At 43.2% G+C, this 23,821-nt stretch overlaps 1 protein-coding gene across 1 annotated transcript in view; it reads left to right on the plus strand.

Annotated features, from left to right (window-relative positions):
* Window positions 1-23,821, plus strand: part of DDR2 (discoidin domain receptor tyrosine kinase 2) — a 631,189-nt gene that overhangs the window by 390,156 nt on the left and 217,212 nt on the right. The window contains exons 8-9 of the mRNA XM_086964525.1: window positions 12,417-12,660; window positions 14,956-15,018. Coding sequence (XP_086820651.1) covers window positions 12,417-12,660; window positions 14,956-15,018 — 307 coding nt within the window. The remainder of the gene's footprint in view (window positions 1-12,416; window positions 12,661-14,955; window positions 15,019-23,821) is intronic.

A 23,821-nucleotide genomic window follows, 5' to 3' on the forward strand; every position in this document is an offset into this window, starting at 1 on the left:
GTATACTCACTACTGTCCCCAGTTTACCAACTAGACTACCAGAATGTGTTTGATGTATGGAATGTCACTTAAAAGGTAACTAAAGAGATCAGAAGACGATCCGCTGCTAATTTCAGCTGCTCCGACTTATGACCTAGAATAAATGAGGAAAGGCCATTCGCTGTGGGGAAAAAACACATATCCCCGGGACCATTTTGGATTGTGCTGTTGACATTCTGACATTTCAAGGTATTGGCCATTCAGACTGCCCTACCTCATTCTTACGATTTGCAATGTTTCCTACCATTGTTCAGGGTTTAGCAAATAAGCTAATAGTAGGTACCAACATGCCCAAAACAAAATCCTCGGCTCTTAATCTCTATTGGTTGCAGATTCCCTCACAAAAAGGCTTAAAGCTGGTATACCACCTTTCTTCAACCCAAGTGCAACCCTTTAGTACACCTGTTTTGATCACTGCAAGGGCATCAAAGCCCAGAGGATTGCCTTTCACCATCTCCAAGCTCACATGATGCTTCCTCATCCACTGTTATGCATCAATAACCTAACCCTTCAACATTTCTTAAATTGCTGCATAACAAACGTTACAATTCTAGTACCTGCAGTTAATCTGCTCTCTGGCATGATTCTGTGAGTCATTCATTCAGAATGTGCACGGTCATAATAGTCTGCATCTCCGCTTTATCCTTCCCTAGGGACAATAGCTCTGAAACATAAGCTTTGCACATTCCACTGCATCTCCCTTTCAAGCAAAGCACACCACATGCAGGTCCAAATATACACACACCAACAAACACTATTCATCCAACTGTACACTCCTCAACTCTCTTATTCATGATCATCAATTGTCATCATTCACAAAACACTGCTGACATGACCAGCCTCTTTACCCTGAAAAATAAAGACTTTCTTTCCATCACATAGGCCTTGGTCATCCATACCTCTTTTCATATGCTTACCAATATTGTCACAGATGGCTACAGCGTACATAAAATTTCTCTAACCATCACTTCCCTCCCAACTTTCCATTGCGTGGTATTGAGTGCTTGCCTCACCCTCTCGCCCATTCTGTATGCTATATTTTGCCTTAAGCCTTAAGTATCACCTTGTTGCTTTAACAGCTATTTCATTGACAATTTCTTCAAATAAATTTCTCTTTCAGCATTACAAAGTGGCAATATGTCACAAGGCAGTGTATGTGAAAAATATACTATGTGAATAAAACAAACGTTAAATAAATATCACCGGCCACAGACAACACATATCTTGGTGAATTGATCCTCCCCACAAATTCAAACACAGAGGTTATGAGAGACTCGTACCTGGATGTCTTGCCTTGCTCTGCCTCATCTACCACATTACATCCCCACTTAAATCCATAACAACAACCAAAAAGTTCACTAGCTTTTCAACTTCGAAACCACATCATTGCCACAACCTACTGCAAGCATATCAGGCATGTTTCCTCCACACAGTACGTTCAAATGTACAGCTCAAAATTCCCTGGCACCCATGACCCTACAAGGTTCCATTTAGGCACCTCAGGTAATAAGTCTGTATGTGGAGGCCATTTGATTACTCCTCACAAGACAATTGCACTCCATCGATATACTGTGATACTCAACTAGAACTTCAGAGATTTTCTATATCTAGCATGCTAGGCTTAAGAAACTGCCTGGACATCATTGAATATTTCATGACAGCAGTTGACTTATAACCAAATGTTAATGTTGAGTTTATCCTCATCAAATGAGCTGAACTATAATCTCGAAATGGGAATTGGCTCTGCACCATGCTGCTCGTTAGATTCAAACCCTCCATTATCTCAAGTGCCACATATGCAACTATGATCCTGCTAGCCCAACCTTTGATGCCTTCAGTGGTCACCCTCCAAGTCTGCATTAAATTCAGATCCTTATAAATGTAACTGAAAGTGTCATTTTAGCTTCTTTTATTGAATAAAATGTTGCCTTCAATGGTGTTGACAGAGACTTACTGTGGAAAAAGACGGTTGACTGGGGCATTTCTCCATCTTTACCTTGCGCAATTTAATTTATACCAACATATGGCTATGTGTAAAATTGGGAAGTGACTTCTCTAGTTCTAATAAGATGTTCACTAACCAAGGTCCAAAGCAGGGGTACATATTAGCACTGACGCCAGCCGTTCTTTATTCCTAGCAGTTCCGAGTAGAGAACTTATAAAAGCTATATCTTTCCTCCAACAAAATACTTCTGTGCTGCAATTTGGAGGCAACAAAGTTAACTCAGATTGTGCTATACAAGGATTACAAAGGTTTCTGCAGGCTTTAGAAGTAAGTGTGTAAGCTGGAAAAACCTAGATTTTACTCTTTATCTGTAATTGTTGTAAAACTAGCACTTGGTTTCCGAGTAATATCCGAATTGAACACTCACCCACACAATTGATGGACACTCTGGCTTCATGAGTTTGGTAGCCATGTGTGATATTTCAACCTTAAGAAGTATATCTTATACCATGGTTTTTGCTGTGAAGACAATCCGTGTCAACTAGTTTGCTCCAAGAGCCACTGAAATCTTTTCTGCGATTCAAACCAAATTGTTACCTAAAGTATGGATTTTGAGGCCTTTCAGGGACACTCTATAGTGGCTTTGCTTCGTTCCGTACACAGCGTTTGGTTCTTTTTATTAGTAAATGAAGATTCTACTTTGAGCCTAATTAAAAATGTATTTTATTTTTAAAGCCAACAAAGTCGTCGTCTTCTGTGACAGACATAAAACAACTAACAATGAAAAAAGGTCAAGAGATAATCATGACTTCAGTCAGTCAGTCAGTCAATTCAACTTTATTCGGCTAGTTTGAATAGCCATAAAAGTACATAAATATAATTAAAATATCATAATACAACATAAATAAAATAAAGTGCATAATTCCAGATAGTACATAAATTCTACAATCCAGTATTAATAATTTTTTTACTAATTCCACAGCTAATAAAATCTAATACATAATATTCTTACTTAAGGTAATGGGCTTAAAAATTAAAACAGCAACTATAAAACACACTAAGTGATCATTTAAAAATAAAAAAACGGCAATGCCACATTATAATTCCTAATACTCTGTGCAGGAAGGATGGGTTTGAGATAGCACTGCCGATACCCTATATAACAAGCATTTGCAATGCAATAGGTCTCGCATTTACACAAATTTAAGCTATTGGCATTATAAATGACAATGCCTTTTATTTATGTTTTAAAAACGAAAACAGAAATAAAAGGCATTGTTGTTTGCAATGTCAATAACTCAAACTTGCGTAAATCCGAGACCTATTGCATTGCAAATGCTTGTTTTTAAATGATCCCTGTCAATGGTGATGGAGGATTTCAGCAAGGGAGACTTTAAATAGGAGTGCTCATGAACATAGCAGATTTTATCAAATCAAGCAGACAAAATGGCGTGCCTCGTTTCGGAAGCACATACAGCAAAGATGCACCTCAGACAAATTTTCTAAGCCATAGGTAGTGTTGGTAATTGCCAGAAATATCAAACTAGGCTGCTCCTGGGCCCATAGTGGCATAACATACGGTTAATTAAAATGGGTCTTTGGGAGTATAACTTTAAGGCAGTAAGCTGAAAACATGGTACGGACTGGGTATATGATGTAAGTAAATGGAAGATCAGACAATACTATGAAAATCCTACCTCTCAGGTCAAGCCTGCACTACCGGTCTTCTCTTTAAAAATAAAAAATCCTACAGCATTAAAGACGCACGCCCAATTAACTCATGTAAGTGCAGGTGCTTAAACTGACCATCGTGTTTACGGTGTAACAATTGCATCACGTTTGCGAATTAACAATGAGCTTTTACAACTAGAAAGTACGAAAAGCATTTTAAAAAAAAGAAAAGGATGTGTTTGCTTGTCACAGAGGGAGGGCGAAAATAAAGGGACCCGGAAGTGTGAGCTCTGGAGGGGGAACCTGAGTTCTGGGATTCCCCTCCAGCTCTGACTGGCCTACCAGGAACCCAGGTTAGAACAGTCTGTCTGACTCTGCCCCAGCCCTCTCAGCTTTCAGAGGGACAGTAGATACGCCCCTGTGCAGCCTTTCAGAGGCCCTATAATAATGCTGGCTCCCTTTCCCACAACCCTCAACACGTGCCTGGCTCTGGCCCAGCTCGTCTGAATCCTGGGTGATGACACACGAAGCTCGTGGGGCCGAGAAGGGGCGAGGCCTTACCTGTGTGGGGCAGGGCGAGGAGAAGCAGCAGTGCCAGTCCGGAGCAGCCGTGGGCTCCGGTCACCCTCACCATGGTGCAGGCCTTCCTTTCCCGATACTGCCCTGTGCGTCCTGGTCCTCCGGAGCTCTGCCTTGTCAGCCCTGGTGCATTAGTGCCCGCTCTGCCCGTCTTAGTGCTCTGCCCGGTCAGTCCTGGTGCACTATCGCCAGCTCTGCCCAGCCCGCTCCTTTGGTACTCTGCCCGGTCACTCCCGGTATATTAGTGCCCGCTCTGACCGCACTGTCCTTGTGCATTAGTGTCTACTCTTCCCGTCTTAATGCACTGCCCGGCCAGTCCTGGTGCATTAAGGCACGCTCTGTCCGGTAGGTCGTGGTGCATTAATGCCCAGTAAGTCCTCGTGCATTAATGCCCGCACAGTCCGATATGTCCTGGTGCATTAGCGCCCGGTAAGTCCTGGTGCATTAGCGCCTGCTCTGCCCGGTAAGTCCTGGTGCATTAGTGCCCGGTAAGTTCTGGTGCATTAGTGCCCGGTAAGTCCTGGTGCATTAGTGCCCGCTCTGTCCGGTGAGTCCTGGTGCATTAGTGCCCAGTAAGTTCTGGTGCATTAGTGCCCGATAAGTCCTGGTGCATTAGTGCCCGAAAAGTTCTGGTGTATTAGTGCCGAGTGAGTACTGGTGCATTAGTGCCCGCTCTGTCCGGTAAGTATTGGTGCATTAGCGCCTGCTCTGCCTGGTAAGTCCTGGTGCATTAGCTCCTGCTCTGCCCGGTAAGTCCTGGTGCATCAGTGCCTGGTAAGTCCTGGTGCATCAGTGCCCGGTAAGTCCTGGTGCATTAGTGCCCGGTAAGTCCTGGCGCATTAGTGCCCGCTCGGTTCGTCACCACGGACCCTTACTGGAAGGCTGTGGTCGGTATAGGTCAGTTTTGTAAATACCGATGTTTTTTGCATGGTGTCAGACCCCCTGAAAAGCATCTTCCCCCACCGAGAGCATGGTCTGGTCTGTTGTGCACCCTCAGACCCCATGTGAAGCCCCCGCCCCCCAGCTGAGAGCATGACGCACCACTTTCGTTTCTGTAAATTGTAGACTGAGCTCTGTGAAATAGAGACCCAGCATTAGAAGAAAAAAAAACATTTGACTATGTACACTAATACGAACTTAAAGGGTGGTACATTTATACCCTAAAATTCAGTTGTTTGCTGCCCGTGAAAATGGCAAATACATATACCGCTAGAACACATGCTTACCATTGAATAATCATCCTAGGGAAAACAGGAAGCCATTGTTCACCTGCCATCGGCAAAGCAAGTGCTGCCACTTTGATCGGCGCCAATACAAAAACGGCCATTATACAAGCCCAATAACCCCCCCCCCGTCTCCCCAACACACATCTAAGCCGGAGTCGCCACTCACATGCCAACTTAACACCAGCAACGTTTCCTCAGATGTGAGTGGACAGGGACTCCTTAACACAGGTACAAGACAACTGCAGCCTGAACACGTAGGGTAGCATACCCGTCAACAACCCCTCAAGCGAGGCTTAGTGCCCCTTTTCAAAAATATCCACTCTTAAAAGCAACCCTCAGCATGGGGAACCCTTGTAGGATGGGTTACCCTCATTCGTGGATCAATCAGAGATGACAGCTACGCCTACGGCGCATACGTACATTCAGGCGATGTTCCGCTTTACGTACATTGAACCGCTCCCCCCTCACCCTCTCCCCCCTAAAGGACTGGCTAGAATTGAACCGTCACACGGTGAGCTCCTTCAACATGGGGCGGGTGTCAAACAGCCCAACTTAAGACACTGGGCAACAATTCTAATTCTATGTCCTGCATATTGTAGATGACGCGTTACAAGCCCTAGACCAAAATCAAGCATGCCTATTGATTCTACTCGACCTATCATCCGCATTTGACACGGTAAATCATGAAGCATTATTGTCCAGGCTGCAGGACAGGATGGGACTATCCGGAAATGTGCTGAAATGGTTCAATTCTTTCCTACGGAACAGAACACAACGATTTCTGGTTAACCAAGCAATCTCACCCCCTTGTCCTAATACAATTGGGGTCCCGCAAGGTTCTACGCTATCACCGGATCTATTCAACCTGTATGTCGAACCTCTTACAGACATTCTTCGGAACTCTCAGATATCCTACCACATGTACGCAGATGACACGCAAATATACTTGAAGATCACCTCCCTTGATGACATCGATCTAATGAATGAGACATTAAAGATGGCGTTACTATGGTTAACTACTAATCATCTGAAACTAAATGCCCATAAAACGGAATTCTTGCTAATTTCACCTCCAAGGAGCCATTCTGAAATAAAGGAATGGACCAAATTGGTGACTGCGCTTAACTGCACCCCAACCCTAGTCAACTCAGCTAAATCACTAGGAATCACATTGGATGAGAACCTTGACATGAAAGCCCACATTAATTCAATGGCGAAAAGCGCCCGCTACCATTTGAGCTACCTAAGAAAATTAAAACCATTCATTTCAGAGGCAGATCTAAAACTGGCTATACAATCTCTAGTTATATCGAGGATCGAATATGGTTGCTCCACATTAGCTGGCCTACCTAAAACATCCACAGCACCACTAAAAGCCTGTCTCAACGCAGCGGCAAGACTCATCACAGGATCTAGGAAATTTGATCATATATCTCCTCACTTGAAAGCACTAAACTGGCTTCCTTATGAGGCCAGAATTCAAATGAAGTTAGCATGTATTACCCACAAAGCGGTGCACTATAACACGCCAAGATACCTAGCCAAGAAAATCAAGCTATCGGGAGGAAACAGACCAACTAGAAGCGCCAAGGAGCTGCTGTTGCGGCCAGCCATCTTCCGAAAGAAAAAGTCTTATGACCGAACATTCTCTGGAGCTGCCCCCAGAGTCTGGAATTCACTCCCTCCAAGTCTGAGGAAGATTCAAAATATTGTAACATTCAAACGGGAATTGAAGAGTCTTATGTTGAGTAAATACCTTGCATAGGGAAGCAGGCGGATCGTGGGTTCGAATACTTATGTCAGCGGAAGGATGGCCCTCTCAAGAATATTATTCAAGAATGTTATCATTGATAAGGGACTAACTCCTCACACAAGCCCTGACTGTGTCCTGAACGCTACCACAGTCCTAGGCGAACTTATAATTGTTTTCTAAAGCCAAAACTATATAACCTCTACCTCACCTTAGTTGTCGATATAGACATGGATATAAGCTAAGCCTCACCTACCTTTATTGCTAATTGCACATGCGTTTGGAATAGTTAGATTTAGGCACCCTCTCATAGCCACAGTTTTCCTCTACCTCATATCTGTTTGTTTGTATAAATGATTCTGTATTGCCAATATGTAACCTACCTCGATGTTAAGCGCTCTGATACCCACGGGTCTTGTTCGCGCTATACAAAACACTATAATAAATAAATAAATAAATAAAATAAATACTTAAGCCGTATATGTGCCGCATTTCTGCGGGAGGGAAGCCCCACTATAGCTGTGCCTCCATCACCCTGCCTCCGACTCCGGTACACGGCACGGACAGAAATCGGTCGGATCCGCCTGCCTCACTTCCTCTCCCAGTGACTGCGTGGAGCCCGCGAGGCAGGGGTCCGGGCTGTTTACCACATTCACAGAGGTAGACATTTTGTGGGGAAGGGGCGCTACTCGCCGTCCGCACGGAGAACCTGGGGAGCACAGACACCGAGCCCAGAGAGCAGATTCTGAAGGGCATGCCTTCATAGAGGGGAAGGCTAACAGGTGATACACAATACCGAGCCGAAACCTAGCACATATCGATGTTGATTAGTTACACAAGTAATACTGATAGCCCTCCTCCTAAGAAAGACATATGTACATGCAGGCTGTATGTTTCATCATTTTCAAGTCTGCCCTGAGATCCGCCCTGAGCCTAAAAAAAATGCCTTAAAAAAGTAACTTTAATCAAATTTTTAGTAATTTTCAGAATCTTTAAAGGGTCACGACACACACTGAAAATTTGAAAAGGGTACTAAAAGAGCAAATTATATACATCAGCCATGGGATGCGAAAAGCATTGTCCAGGTTTAAACAGTCTGTGATGATGATTTGGTAAAACCAGTCTCCACTTTTGACTGAACAGAAAACCAAAGAAGTAAGGTGTTGACCAAAAGCAAATCTAAGTATTTTAGTCCAAGTTCTTGGTGAGCAATACAATTGAAAGCAGAGGAGGGAAGACAGAGTAAACATTTAATAAAACTATTTTCCTCAATATGCAATGGCTTACTAGGGGAATAACCCCATAGTCTGGAATATCTCTACCATTTCTTTAATTGGCCTGCTACCCAACTTAGATGAAAACGCAAAAAATTCTGTTCGAATTTCTAGCCATTTTGGATTTAGCCTTAATAACCTGTTGGGCCTAACAGCCATTGCTCGTAAAGATGACTCCTAGATAATTAAAAGTATTTACCCCAACAATAGGCATGTTATCAATAAAAACAGGTTCAGCAATGTTTTGGTTTGCGCCCGCATATCATTGTGACCGTTTTGGATTTATTAATCAATATACTCTTAGCAACCATAAATTCAGCAAAGGTAATCAATTTCTGGAGGCCAAGTAGGGTCCTAGATAACAACACAGCATCATCAACATATAATAACACTGGTATAGGATGCCCAGCAACACTGGCAGCATCAGCGTGTATGTCCTGTAAAAAAGAGTCTACCCCGTTAATAAAAAGAGAGAGTAGTAAAAGGACCAAAACATACCCTTGCCGAATACCTCTTTCCACATTAAAAGTGGGTGAGCATTTGCCCTGTGGTCCAAAGCGCACTTTACTTGAGAACTTCAAGTAAAGACGTGCAAGAAAATTAACAATAGTTGCAGGAACACCAATGGAAATCAGTATTGACCCTAATATGAAGTGGTTGACTAGATCGAATGCACTACTTAGATCCGCAAAACAAACATAAAGGGGCCCTTGTTTGGCCCAGGTATATTTTCCTATCAGTGGATCTAAGTTTACGCATTTCTCAATTGTCCCTAAACTCTTTCTAAAACCAAACTGTACTGGGGACAGAATTCTCCTCAGCCCATTCCTCAAGCCTCATTTAGAAAATTCTAATCATCACTTTTACTGATGAGTCCAAAAGTGTGATAGGGCGATAGTTTTTTGGGTCAAGTCCAGAGCATCGCAATGCATATTTACACCTCCTCCCTTTTACTCTTCATTGAGTTAAAAAAAATATTGAGTTTAGAATACTCAAAACAAAAACGGAAAAATATCATATAGGAGGACAAGGAAGAAAGAGGAAATAGTTACATTTATAGTAACAAGGCATATATGTTTGCCATCAAATGTAAGACATACGGTGTACAGCATTCTCAAGGCTAAGCAATTTGATTCAGTTTGTTGGATGCCAAAATGGGTCTAGGAATACCATCTGAAGAGCAATGCTGTGAAGACAACCAGTACATATAGACAGAGTTCAAAGTTGCCTCAGATAATTGGTGAAAGTTTCCCATATCGAGTTAAATCTTCTATTCAATACTTAGGCTCCACCGTCCTGCCCCTATCTGCTGACATCCACAAGCTTCCCTTTTTCTGCTACATGTAACTCAACACCTTCAATATCTAGATCACTGCCTCTTTCAGTTGCTACCATACCACCTATCATAAATTCTAATCCGCTAATACTACCATGATTAACATCCTAGCCAGAGAAAACTTGTCTGTTTCAAAATGTGTTTGCCCCTCCCCAATTTATCCAGAGAAAATGTCCCAAAACCTTTTGACTTTTCCACCAATTCAGCAAACGTGTTTAAGAAAGCTCCTTATGAGATCCTCACTTTTGGTTATCAGGTGGCTCCATGTTATGTGGTGGCTTCAGTGGTTTATCAAGAGTAGGGAGAGTGATCGATCGATCAAGAGGGCACTAATTACCACTAAGAGAAGTGGAAGGTCCAGTGTCAGCTTGTGCCCACAAGTATGGGTCAGCAAAATGGGTTGCTGGACTGTTCCTTAGATTAGAAAGTGTGTGTAACTGGCGTGACCGAAGGTGAAAGTGTAACACCTTTGGGCATCCATTTTGTTGGAAGTATTTGCCTCACACACCCATGCAGGTGTCATGCTTCATCATCGGCGTTGCTCCTCGTCGGGGAGGCGGTGCAATCCCCGACGGGCTCACCTCGGAGAGGGGCTCTTTTGCGGAGATCTTTTGAATCCAACTGCCTTTTGGTGAAGTGCGGGTGTGTGGGTAGTTAGGAATGTAGCCTAGGTGGTGATTAAAATGGAGTAGAGGGTACCGGAGACTACTTTATTCAGGGGGTCCCCTACTGCAATTAAAAACGTGAATCCAATAGTCTAGGTGCCAACAGGTTAGGTGTAGTGGCCCTAGATTAGATTTGCAACGGACTGGTCAACATGTTTCTCGCATGGGAGAAGTACCCGCGATTCATCAGGACCTCAAGTGGATAAGAGTAAGGTCTACAAACTATAAACAACATGCTAATGTCATGTGCCTAATGCCGCAATTGTGGGATGCTAAAAGTTACCTCTGTAGCTTTGTCCTATACCTAGTAATCAGGGACTAAAGGCCACATCAATACTCAGCGGGTCGGTACTGCAGGACAGGGCCCTTAGGGTTTGGCTCTCAGTCACTGCGTACTGGTCTAGTCACCTACCCATCGCCGCCGAGCTCGGATAGATCCGCTACTACCATGATTAACATCCTAGCCAGAGAAAACTTGTCTGTTTCAAAATGTGTTTGCCCCTCCCCAATTATCCAGAGAAAATGTCCCAAAACCTTTTGACTTTTCCACCAATTCAGCAAACGTGTTTAAGAAAGCTCCTTATGAGATCCTCACTTTTGGTTATCAGGTGGCTCCATGTTATGTGGTGGCTTCAGCCAGTCCTCACATTTTTACCAAGAGCCCATTTATTTTTGGATTTGTGGTTTTGCTTTTCCCAATAAAAGTATTTGCCCACAAATCTCAATTTGTAAAGGACAATTTAATTCTAGCTCGCAATTAAAGTATCCTAAAACCACTCCATCATCTTCTCAGAGCACATGCAAAATGGCTGTAAAAATCTATTTTCTCCACATCGAAGGTTATTCATCACCCTTGCTTTCCATGGTGAAAGTCACTTGGAAAAATACATTATATTCACAGGCAGGTCTACTTTGCAGTATATTGTCATGTACATGCTTGCCATGAACTCGCTATCTCAAAGCCTGCTTATTACCACACATTTGAAATATAGTTGAAATTGTGAAATTTATTTCTGTGCTAAAAACTGCCTTAATTTCTGTTTAAAGCTAACAAAATGGCTTGCTTGATTAATACATTTCGAATGTTGGCTGTACAGGTTGTGCTAACCTTCCTTTTCCCTGTAGCGTCAACGCCTGGAATGGGTAGAAATGGGTTTGACTATGTAGGGCTGGGGCAACACATTTCTTGCATTGACTAATTCCTGCCCCTACAAATTGAACAGTGATGTGTTCTGTAGTGTTCTATAAGGTGTGGCATTTTGAAAAGGGTTACTATCTTCTCGTGGCATGTTTCCTCCATCTTCTCCAATCTCCATAGTAAGGTCTGTTTTGAGGATGTGATGTCTCACTTCCCAGCCAATCACTAGGATGAAGATCTGTTTTCTATGACATGTTCTATTCCTCCACACCACTCCGATCTTTGTGATGCAAGTCCATTGTCATGACATGTTCTCTCCCCCACTTTATTCTCCTGAACCCAGGTATGTTCCTGTGACGTGTTGTCTTCCACCCCATGACTTTGCCTCTCCTTTAATCTCCTGAGCGCAGGTCTATTCTTGTGACGTGTTATCTCCCTCCCACCAATCCATTCTTCATGATGCAGGTCTGTTCCCATGTTCTCTCTCTCCCCCTTCAGTTTCATCTGCTCTCAAGACATATTGTTTCCCTGGCTCAGGTATGTTCTCATGATATGTCTCTCAGATCCCCTCCAATCTCTGTGGTGCAATTTTAGCCACATAACTTGCTGAATCTCACCCTCCTATCATAGCTCCATTATACATAGCATGATTTCATGGCATTTTGTCTCCCCCTCTACTATCCATGCGCAAGTCTGTTTGCATTGCATTTTGTCTCCCTCCTACACTCTATTCTTGATTCAGATCTGTTCTCATTACATATTTTTCTCCTTCCCTCTAATCTCCATGTTACAGGTCCACTGCAATAACATGTTCACCAAAGGTGTGAAGATCTTCAGGGAAGTCCAGTGTTATTTTAGATCAGAGGCCAATGATTGGGAGTCAAACTCCATTTCTGCCAGCTTGGTTCTCGATGATGCCAACCCCAGTGCTCGCTTCGTCACTGTGCTGCTGCACAATCGCATGGCCAGTGCCATTAAGTGCCAGTATCACTTTGCAGATACCTGGATGATGTTCAGCGAAATCACCTTCCAGTCAGGTAAGTGGCTGGTGCTGATGAAGTAGCAGGCACAAAAGGTCTGTGGAACAACACAAAGTGTTATTTTCATGCAATGTATTGGGGTTTCGAGGGCAGACATAACATTTTCATCAAACTACAATAGGTATTCTTGAGTATCGCTAGATTGCAGGTTGGCACCAAGTCGATTCAATGATTTCATGTTGTGACATTGAAGAGGTGTGTCCTTTCACTGCAAAAAAATGGCGTGACATTTAATAGCAATGAAGTGTCCTGACATTTGTTAACGATAATGTTAGAACCATAACCACCAGGATTTCTCACACTGAGGACACACTGAATTTGGAGTTGTGTCGTGACACAAACTTCGTGCTCTCAAGATGGTGGCACAGCTCTATGCCTAAATATGGTCACAGAGGTCAGCTGGTTTGATGATGAAATCTGTAAATCGTAGACTAAGAGCATTGCCACAAAGCTAAAGATCTGTGTCTATTTTAGGCAGATAAATGGCAAATAAGTGAACCAGAAACATACTTTGCTGAGGCATTAGCAGTCTCTATACTCTCTAAGGGGATTAAAGGTGCTGTGAAAGGGAGTCCAAGGTCTCCAGCTTGTACCTTAGATACACAAACCAAGGGAAATATTTATATTGATTAAATTCATGAAAAGTGTTTCTGCAAAACTAAAAAAAAAAATTTATATATGAGGGTAGTACCTCTGAGAAATCAGGCATTGACCCTGTGATTGACAGAATTTTTTTTTTTGAAATAATGAATTGGTCTATGATTTTTTTTCATTTGTTTAAGGGCTTTTTCATGTCACTTCCTAGGATGATCGTTTGTGCCCGTAAAAAGCATTAGAAAAATTGCACCTGTGTGTCGTGTTACATTATCTTATTCCTTTGATAACAGTGTCAAGTCGTTAATATTGCTATGCCACCAGATATGGATCTCGTTTTATTTTCTTTGGTTTCATTTTATTTATTGCTCTGCTTTATAGTGGTTTTATATAACTCTACAAACATGTTATATACTCACAAAAACAAGGAATAATCAAGTATCCCTTCTAAGAGTAAGATGAAATCTTTAGACACCATAGCGTATATGACTCCTGTTTTCAAGTAACATTGTCTCGAGTGATATGTGAAACTTGATCACATTGTGTTTATCTTATTCCCTGCAGTCTTTTAAGCTATATTTCGTAGATTTCAATATTTCTGAGTGTTCCACACACACTTTCTGCAAGGTGGCTGGGCCATCTTGCAAAAATATAGTTAATCGGAACTGCAACTAAGGTTACTGATATTGCTATTATAGTTGATAAGAAAGACACGCCTTATTGAATTTGTATTTACTGTATCCTGCCTGTGGGATATTGTGTGACACACCTCCATACTTCCAGAATGACACTAAATAAGTCCAGAATAGATCTCTTAAGCACATGATATGTATCCTTGGGTCACGAATAGTAGTACTAAGTAAGTATGTTCCTGAGGTGCACTCGAGTCTGACAGGTAGACCAAGCCCACATATCAAACATATTGGTGCTCTCCAAGCAGCATCCAATTTCATTCAGCGTGCTGAGCTTTGTGACGTGTCTAAACCTGAAAAAATAACAAGGTATCAACTTGGTATCAGTGATGGGCAGTATTAGTGTCCTGTGGCAACTTGCTGTCTGTGCAGTTCCACTGTCTTTCTTACTATGTAGGATGATGCAGTTTCATGTCATTGAGTGATAAAGACCTACAGCACGGAATATGCCTTATCTCTCAGCATTTCCGCTTTCAATAGATGTATTTAAAATAAGCTAGATTAAGTGCTGTTCACTGGTCGTATCAATGTAAAGGCAAAGAGCTAGGCAACAGGAATGTTAGTTCCTGTAGTTGTGTTTGCAGTTTTCTACCACTGAACCCGAGTGCAACATCGTATCAACCCATCAGCCTCATGTGCACAGTGGCATGCTTCCAGAATGTTCCACCAGACAGGTTAGCATGTTAGGAGTCTTTCAGTTGCCATGACAGTCTAAATATTTTTTTTACAACTGGCCATACCCTTCTCAGTTGATTACTTTCAAAAGCTTTGATTATTCCAGGAATTTGTAAACAACTCTTACTTAGCTCTGGGCCTGTTTCATGAATACAATTCTGACAGACAACGATATAACTGCAGTGCTTCAATATAACTCGTGTTTATTATTTTAAGATGTTTTCAATATTTCACTGGTGGTTAGGTTTTGAGACCGTTCCTCCTACTACTCCCATTGGACAGCAGGATATCTTACCCATTTCTTTTTTTTTTGCATTTCATTTTTGTACAGATGCAGCAATGTACAACAATTCAGGAGGTCCTCTTGAGGCCCCAGGTGCCCCCACTACATACGGTATGCCATGGTTTAAAATTATTCTTTATCTAATCATAAGGTCACACTGTCATGCGTGCAGCTTCTTGCAAAGACGGGTTTGTTAATTGTGCTTCAAAGAAGTCTTTTGCCTAAAGGATATAGAAGGCATTTTAGAAGCAAACACCCCCCATATCAGGCCACACTTCGAAGATTTGCAGTTTTGATATTGACAGGTAGGGAAATTTAAAAAAAATGTTGACTCCTGGAATGCCCTTTATCACCATGTTAGTTCCAGTTACTTACATTTAGTTACCAGTGGCAGGACACTAAGTTTTCATTTTGCCTCTGTGGTTTCCTTCTTAGATAGAGCCGTCCCACAAAGTCATGTTCTATGTTTTTGAAGTTGTGATGTTAGAAACCTAATGTACACCATTTGTTGCTACATTGGACCAAGAATATCTACTCAATAAGAGTATGCTCACAGGATAGGACTTTATTTACCCTAGATCACCCTAGACAAAGCATTATAGATAATGGGGTAACCCAATAAGTCAACCGGGACCTGGGTACAATACGGGAATACAAACGTAGTCCGTGACTAATTAGTAGAAATAAATTCGAAATAGAGACAATCTTGTCTTGTGTGTAATACTACAACACTGGTACTACATACCTTCTGAATAATTCTCATGTATGTGACCCATACTGTAATTACAAAATGCAGGAAATGCAAACCACACAGGAAAGCGCCACTAAAGTCAATGGTACTTGCAATACATTTATTAAATTCAAAACAAATAGTTGTATAAGCAATAGGTTGCGCACAGGAAGGAGAGAAGGTTTAAGGGAAGTGGTAGTGCTGGGTAGTGAGAAGGGTAAATCATGGAAATACAGATGAGTATAATTGGATTCTTTCAAACATTACTGGTACTCAAAACCGGTATCAGAAGACCTGTCCGAAGTAGAACACTTATTTACATGTAATCTGTAAATTACTCTTGCACCAAATGCATTTTCTGGTGTACAATACGTGGGACACGAGTACAGGTCTTGTGTAATGGAGGGCGTCGACGTTTCGACTCGATTGATGCGTAGAGGGAAGTTTGGGCCTCAGCTGCGAGTCTTCATCAGGACGATATAGGGTAACCTAGGGGTAAAAATGTAAATTAGAGGGGGCGCTGTGTGTGGGGTCAGAACGTGGTGAGTAATCTAAAAGTTACTGCCCTAATCGTGGTGCCAAGCCTGGCTACTCAGGTGTGTTGTCAAATTGCCGAAAACCATGGCTCAATGTCGCCAAAGTTCATGATAGAAGGGGGTGTCCAAAGGTTACAGCCCCATTAGGAAGGAACCGTAATCCGATTGTGATTAAATCACTCCTCTGTGGAAAAGGGATTAAAATGTCAGCTCGTTGGCTGGCAAACAGGTGCATTATATACAGGTGTCGTGTGAGAGTCAAGTTGAGATAGTGGGTGATTGAGAAGGTCCGCATTAACCCAAGGGGAGGTGAGACATTACACAATCTCAATTACCGAGAGTTCAAATGGATTCACACTTTTAACACAATAAACAAGGGATTAAATGAGTACGAAGAGCTAGCACATCAAGCAGCAACTCTGCGCATCAGATAGGCACCTCATACTCTTAGACGACACACCACATCATGACCATCTTGTATGGGCATACATGTGTATCACTCAATGTTCCTATTTTGTGCATGGGTATATTGCAATATGGGCCAACTGCATTGTGACCGGCTTATTGTCTTTTGTACACAGTGTCCAGTAATACATGTATTTTTTCTCTTTATGAAGAGCACCAATTACTGCATATAACTTGAGGTGGTTCTATGAGGCTGGATAATTCAGTTTCTCCTTACTGGAGTATACGTAGAACGGCCACACGTTCCACCAGCATTGTCACTGTATGTATATATTGCCTGTGCTTCATTCTGGAACCAATAGTGACACTGCCGATTGTATATTGGCAGTTTACATAATAACCCCCACACTACTGTACATGCTTGCACGTAGAAACGTCCACATGATCTACTGTCTTTATCACTGTATGTAAATATTGCCAGTGCTTTACTCATGAACTATGAGTTACTCTGCAGATTGTATATAGGCAGCTTACACATAAACCTCCTCACACTCCTGTACATACTTGCACATATTACACTTTGTGCAGACCTCTCCCGTACAATAAGTGACACGTAGAACCTGAGACTCGATCCCTGTTGCTATGGACACCAGCGCGCATGCCCGAATGCCCCTTACGCCACTGCAGGAATCGGACGCACACCGCACAGCGGCGCCCCAACGTGCACGTCTCACACGGCTGCGCGACACATTTAACTACCCGGTGCGGCATGCCCTCAGTCTCTGTTTCTTACTCGTAGGAGCAACACGAATTGAGCCGCTGACCAGAAACTTTCAGGTATTGACAGCCCCGGGGTATTATTTTTATTAGTATTATTTTTATGCGCACAGTCTCGCCAGTGTCATCCTCGGTGCAGGCACATCATCCTAGAGGGTTTCTACATCCCCCACCTCTATCCTTGTTTTATTCTTCAATGTGGGAGTCTCAACTGACAATTCCCCGTTTTGGACGAGGGTAGTGCACAGATGCCTTGCCAGCGGGTAGGAGGTCATTTTTTGTACATAAAACGCGCTGCCCTTGTATATAGTACACGTTTTCCTTATTTTAGAGTCACACAATTGATCTTAAATTAGGAGGAGAGTCAACTTGACTCTCACAAGGCACTTGTATATAATGCACCTGTTTGCCAGCCAACGAGCTGACATTTTAATCCCTTTTCCACACAGGAGTGATTTAATCACAATCGGATGAGGGTTCCTTCCTAATGGGCCTGTAACCTTTGGACACCCCCTTCTATCATGAACTTTGGCGACATTAAGCCATGGTTTTCGGCAATTTGACAACACACCTGAGTAGCCAGGCTTGGCACCAGGATTAGGTCAGTAACTTTTAGATTACTCACCACATTCTGACCCCACATACAGCGCCCCCTCTAATTTACATTTTTGCCCTTAGGTTGCCCTATTCCGTCCTGATGAAGACTCGCAGCTGAGGCCCAAACTTCCCTCTACGCATCAGTTGAGTCGTAACGTCGACGCCCTCCATTACACAAGACCTGTACTCGTGTCCCACGTATTGTACACCAGAAAATGCCTTTGGTGCAAGAGTAATTTACAGATTACATGTAAATAAGTGTTCTACTTCAGACAGGTCTTCTGATACCGGTTTTGAGTACCAGTAATGTTTGAAAGAATCAAATTATGCTCATCTGTATTTCCATGATTTACCCTTCTCACTACCCAGCACTACCACTTCCCTTAAACCTTCTCTCCTTCCTGTGCGCAACCTATTGCTTATACACTTATTTGTTTTGAATTTACTAAATGTATTGCAAGTACCATTGACTTTAGTGGCGCTTTCCTGAGTGGTTAGCATTTCATGCATTTTGTAATTGCAGTATGAGTTACATACAGCAGAATTATTCAGGAGATTTGTAGTACAAGTGTTGTAGTATTACACACAACACAAGATTGTCTCTATTTCGAATTTATTTCTACTAATTAGTCACGGATTACCCTAGACAAAGCAACAACACTGTAGAAGGCCCAAACCAAAAGGGATCTAATGCTACCACCTTTGTGCCACTTGTATCTGGAATGACACTAGAGGCACAGGTTTGCTTCCATAGATGTGAGACAGGGTGTACCAGGAGCAGTTACATGCTTTTCCTCTGACACCCTCAGAAAATTTAACTCTAACAATGAAAAAGAAATGACTGATATATTTCACAGACAAAGCTTTGTCAGAGAGACTTGTAGTGTGAGGTTTGAAGCACCTTTTGGATTGGATTCGAAGACACTATAGTTTGAAGAACTGCACTTAGGTCATGACGTACAAGTTACTTATCTTTGGTAATGCCTTATCTTGTAGAGAAAGGATCTAGCCACAGATTCCTTATCTTAGAATCCTCCTCAGGTGCCAGACTGGATCCGGAATTTTGCCCAGCAGTACCTCCGCGTGTCAGTAGAGGGCATCGAGCAACTCCACAGCGATATCATCTCCCAAATGTGATGTCAACAGAGCCCATATAAGACATCCCATGACGCGCTGACCTCAGTTTCTTATGTGATTATTTTTGCGCCAACAACGCAGAGCCACTTAGAGAAACAGTCTCTGGAAACAGTGAGCCAAAAAAGGAAATAATCTTGTATATACAAGTAGAGAACGAATGAACAGTAGAAGTATGCAAAAAGGGGATCTACAAGACAACAGGGTCCTCAGTTCGCAGAGCAGGAAGGATGGGTGGGTCCATAAGGAATCTGCGGCTAGATCCTGTCTCTACCAGATAAGTCTTTACTGAAGGTAAGGAACTTGTCTATCTGATAGAGACATCTAGCCGCAGATTCCTTATTTTAGAATCAGAAACCCAAGCAATGCCATCCTTGGAGTAGGGCTGCGAACTGACCTCACCAATGATCCCCACAGAGAAGAAGCCAGTCCAAAGGATAAAAAGAGACCAGTCTATCTGAAAATGATAGATAAGGCAAGATGCTCACTGAAAGGACTGATGTCCAAGAAGGACTATGGGAAGCCCATAGGGAGAAGAAAGCTATAAGACCATAAGAAGACGGTATAGAACCAGTAAAGAGCCAGCCCCAAAGGAAATGCAACCTAAGATCAGGGAATGCAAAAGGACCAAGGACAATAGTCCATAGAGTCCAGGCTCAAAACCAAATGGATAGAGCATACACAGCGTGCTCAACCGCAGCAACACATAAAATTAATAATAAAAAGCACCCACCAATCATCTAGGAAACTATCCTGGGAAACGGAATTCAAAAAAATAAACCTCCACTGATAGAATGATGGAGAAAAGAGACAGAAAACAATGAATGCTAAAGAGCGTCTCCAGGAAAGAATAAAAACAGTAAAGAAACCGGTCTTACATTGAGAACCTTGAAGGTATAGAAGGCATCCTTCCAAATAATGTAACGGAGATGCTCACTGAAGTGAAGGAAGGAAACAGACAAGTGAAACCAAGAAGGTTGAACCAGTTCACCAAGAAGGGTGTAGGTAAATTGCAGTGTTGTATAACGTATAGAAGGCCAGGCGACCATATATGCACAGCATACACATATACAAACCAGAAGTAAAAGACATCTACAAAAGATCCATTCGAGAGATAGGTATATACATGCAGAGAGATATACATTCTAAGATAAACGTATATAAGGATAAATATGTGTAGAAAAAACAGACATTCCTGTAGACACACAAGTCATACAGGGTAAGCGAAAGTATATCCACTCCACCAAAGGATACCCATGTCCTCCACCAGTAAGTGGGAGGATGAGAAGTGGAGGAATGAAGGGTACTCCAAGAACAGAGGTAATCAATGAAGGACAGAGATAAAACATCCTACAGTTGTAAAGAAAAAGTTACAACAGTAACTGAGGTGGGGACAGAAAGACAAGCCTGGAAAACGGCAACACATTACCACCTAAAAGTAGGAAGTGGAGGGTGTTGCCCACTACAGGAAAACAAGGGCAGCCATCCAAGAACCAGCGCCACATACTGATGAAGGGTGCCAGCCGGCGGTAACAGGCGAAACAAAGAATAAACAGCAGGTGGGAGTCCACCATAAAGAAGAAGAGGTAGACTTCCATTGTGAATCTAGAGGACTGACGGAGACTAAAGGCAATACATAGTTGATGTAGAGTATCACATATTGTCCAACCCATGGAGGCTTGAGAAAGAGATTGGTACCCTGACCAACGCTTTATGGAAACTTGAGAAACGGGTAAAAAACCAAACCAAAGCTCTACATGAAAACTGAGAGTACAGAGTATAAGAGGAACAAACCCCAGGAGAGGGAAAAAGCAACAAACATTGGAGGACAGTGCATATGCTGCAGAAATACATAGTTGGACAGAAGATTTGATATGTCCACAGAAAAAGTAATAAAATACCCCCACCAAAAAGAGGGGGGTGGTAATGGAACCTCTCCCAAAGGAGAATGGCAAAAGGAGAGTAGTCCGCCGCATAGAAAAACGACACCACAAAAGGCGGGAGTGACATATAGAGTTGATAGGAAGAGAATAGTATCTACACCTATGAGAAGGAAGAAAGATATCAGAAAGAAAGGGAAACTCAGCCTCCTGTGAAAGAAGGATACCAAAAACCAAAGGGACTGGGTCCAAGGGGAACAGCCACCCCAGGGGTGCGATGGCTGATATGTATACACCCCCGCACAAGAAGCAACACTAGTGGCTGTGACCTAATTAGGTGGGTAAGAACACCTAAAGGGCAAAAACAGATACAAAGAACACCAAACTAATGAAGATTAACTGCAGCAGGAGCATGTTAAAGTAGAGTGTATAGGTAGCTCACAAGATGCCCCTGAGGCATACAAAATAAGGTCCTCAAAAAACTGCGGACAAAGCTATAGTGCATTTGCACAATGAAACAGAATACCCCCCATAGAGTAAGTGCTTGGGTAGAAAGAATTAAGCGGCAAAAGGAAGCTGTAAGAATAGGCCCCCATGAGGCCTCAGAGTAAGATGTGTTCCAGAGGGCTGGAAACTAAATCTGTCGCTGACAGAATAATTTGAAGAAAAATACTTGCAGCAAGCAGCAGCACCACACCGGGTGTAACCGTAGAAGGGAGAGAAGCATTTCACTCAATGAAGGCTGATAAGAGCTGAAACAAGGAAAAACAATTTTCCCAACAAACCCAATACAACTACAGAGTTAAGACTCGGCACAACCATGACTATCTGTGAACTGGCGTGAAGCTGAGTCGGCCTGCACACAAAAAAGGGAGGTGCCATCAAAAGGCATGTTAATCAAAGTAGTTTGCTCAGCCTCTAAAAACCTGGAAGTACGCAACCATGTACGCTGACATAGGGCTATGGAGAAGGCCGAACCCTGGAACAGAATCAGCGGTATCCATACCACAGCGGATGCTAAGTGATGCAGGTTGTTGCCCATTGAGAACCAATAGAACAAGAGCATTCCGGGCTTCCTCCAGAAGGGAGGGCAAGAGGTGTTCCACAGAGTGCAACAAAGCGTGGGAGAAGGGGGCAGCGACACAAGAAGTGTACGGAGATCGCACGTCAGATCTAGAAGAAGAGAAAATACTCCTTCCACAAACTTCAAATTTTCTGGCCTCTCGTTCCGGTGGGACAGGAGGGAGAAAATCTATATATTTGGGTGGCTAATGCTGCCTGAACTACAATGCCACTAGTAGAGGGATGTTGAAGGAGACAGGAGGGATCTCCGTTGCCAGGGCAATGATTGTGAGAAATAGAGCAATCCAGAGGGAGCCCTGTTTCCGGTTTAGCCCCAACAGGATATCGAAAAGACAGTCACAATAGGAATTACAGGCTCAAATTTAAGACTGGTCAGGACATAGAACGCCAATTAGAGAGTCAGTTGACAATTCCATAAGAAGGAAGTTGCAAATCCAGGACGATCGAAGCTCGATTGAGCATGTCCATCAGAGCAGAACTCCAGGAAGGGAGTCCATCGGTGCCACATTCGATGCGTAACTGAAGCCAGTCAACGCCGAAAAGTCGACACATCGACATCGAAAGGAGCGTCAATCTGCACTGACACCACCAGTAAGGGAGCCATCAAAGAAGACCCTGACGCTGACACTGGAGTTGGCGACCAGAAGCGAAAGGTGGGAGCCTCGACGGGCTATGCACCGGCATCGCTAAGGCGTCAGACATTAGAGGCCAACCTGAAGAGGGGGAGACCCCTCCAGCAGGGTCTCAAGCATGACCTCATGCACCTCCGTGGAACTCAAGAGCGCTTCAGAGGGAGGTGATGACCCAAGAATAGGATGAAGAGATTGAGAATATTGTCTCAACTTGGTCAAAGACGCCCTGGCCCCTGAATAGGTGGACACGCAGGGCAGACTCATGCCCAACACCTCAACAGAAGAGCGAGGACAAGCATTAGACAACAAAGGCGGTGTGCCAGAGCTGCAACTTTGACCACCGATGCAGAGACTTACCTCCAGATATCGAGGGAGAATGGCGCACAAGAGAACAGCTCAGAGAGAGCATGTGCATTCGGTCTGTGGAGCGCGCAGCGTACTGAGGATGATGAGCAGACTTCGGTGCCTGTGGCATCCACGCTGCAAGGAGCTTCATGCGATGGCCCCTGTGTACTTTTGGTCGGACTCAGAGACAGGAGTCGCACTCTTCGAAGTCATGGTGCTAACCCAGGCACCACATGCAAAGCGAGTGAGAATCCATGTCGGACATTTGTCGTCCACAGGACTTACAAGGCTTGAACCCCGTGGACACTGAAGAAAGATAGAAAAAAAGGCACACCGCTCCATAGACAAAAAAATGTTGAGTAGGCCGGAAAAGGGCCAGAGGAACTGCAGTGCGGATCCGTGTTGTTCATGCGGAAAAGAAGGAACTGACGTCAGCGCGTTGGAGGAGGGCTTACAGGGTCTACGTTGACATCACATTCGGGAGTCGACGTCGCTATGGAGTCACTCAACGCTGTCTACCGACGCACAAAGGTACTGGTGGGAAAAGTTTTAGATCCAGTCTGGCACCTGGGGAGCATTCTAAAATAAGGAATCTGCAGCTAGATGTCTCTATCAGATTAAGATGATAAGGCAAAAATTCTGCTCCATATAATGGACACAGACATGAATCTGTATTTAAGCACAGTGAACATCAGTGGGACTAGATAAGTGTAAAATTGCAAAATTTCACTCCACGTTATCTTTTTTTTTTGTATAAGAATTAGTTTTGAGTTATATAGGAAGTCAAAACATGTC

Source organism: Lissotriton vulgaris, chromosome 1_1 (genome assembly GCF_964263255.1).
Source record: "Lissotriton vulgaris chromosome 1_1, aLisVul1.2, whole genome shotgun sequence".
Taxonomy (NCBI): Eukaryota; Metazoa; Chordata; class Amphibia; order Caudata; family Salamandridae; genus Lissotriton; species Lissotriton vulgaris.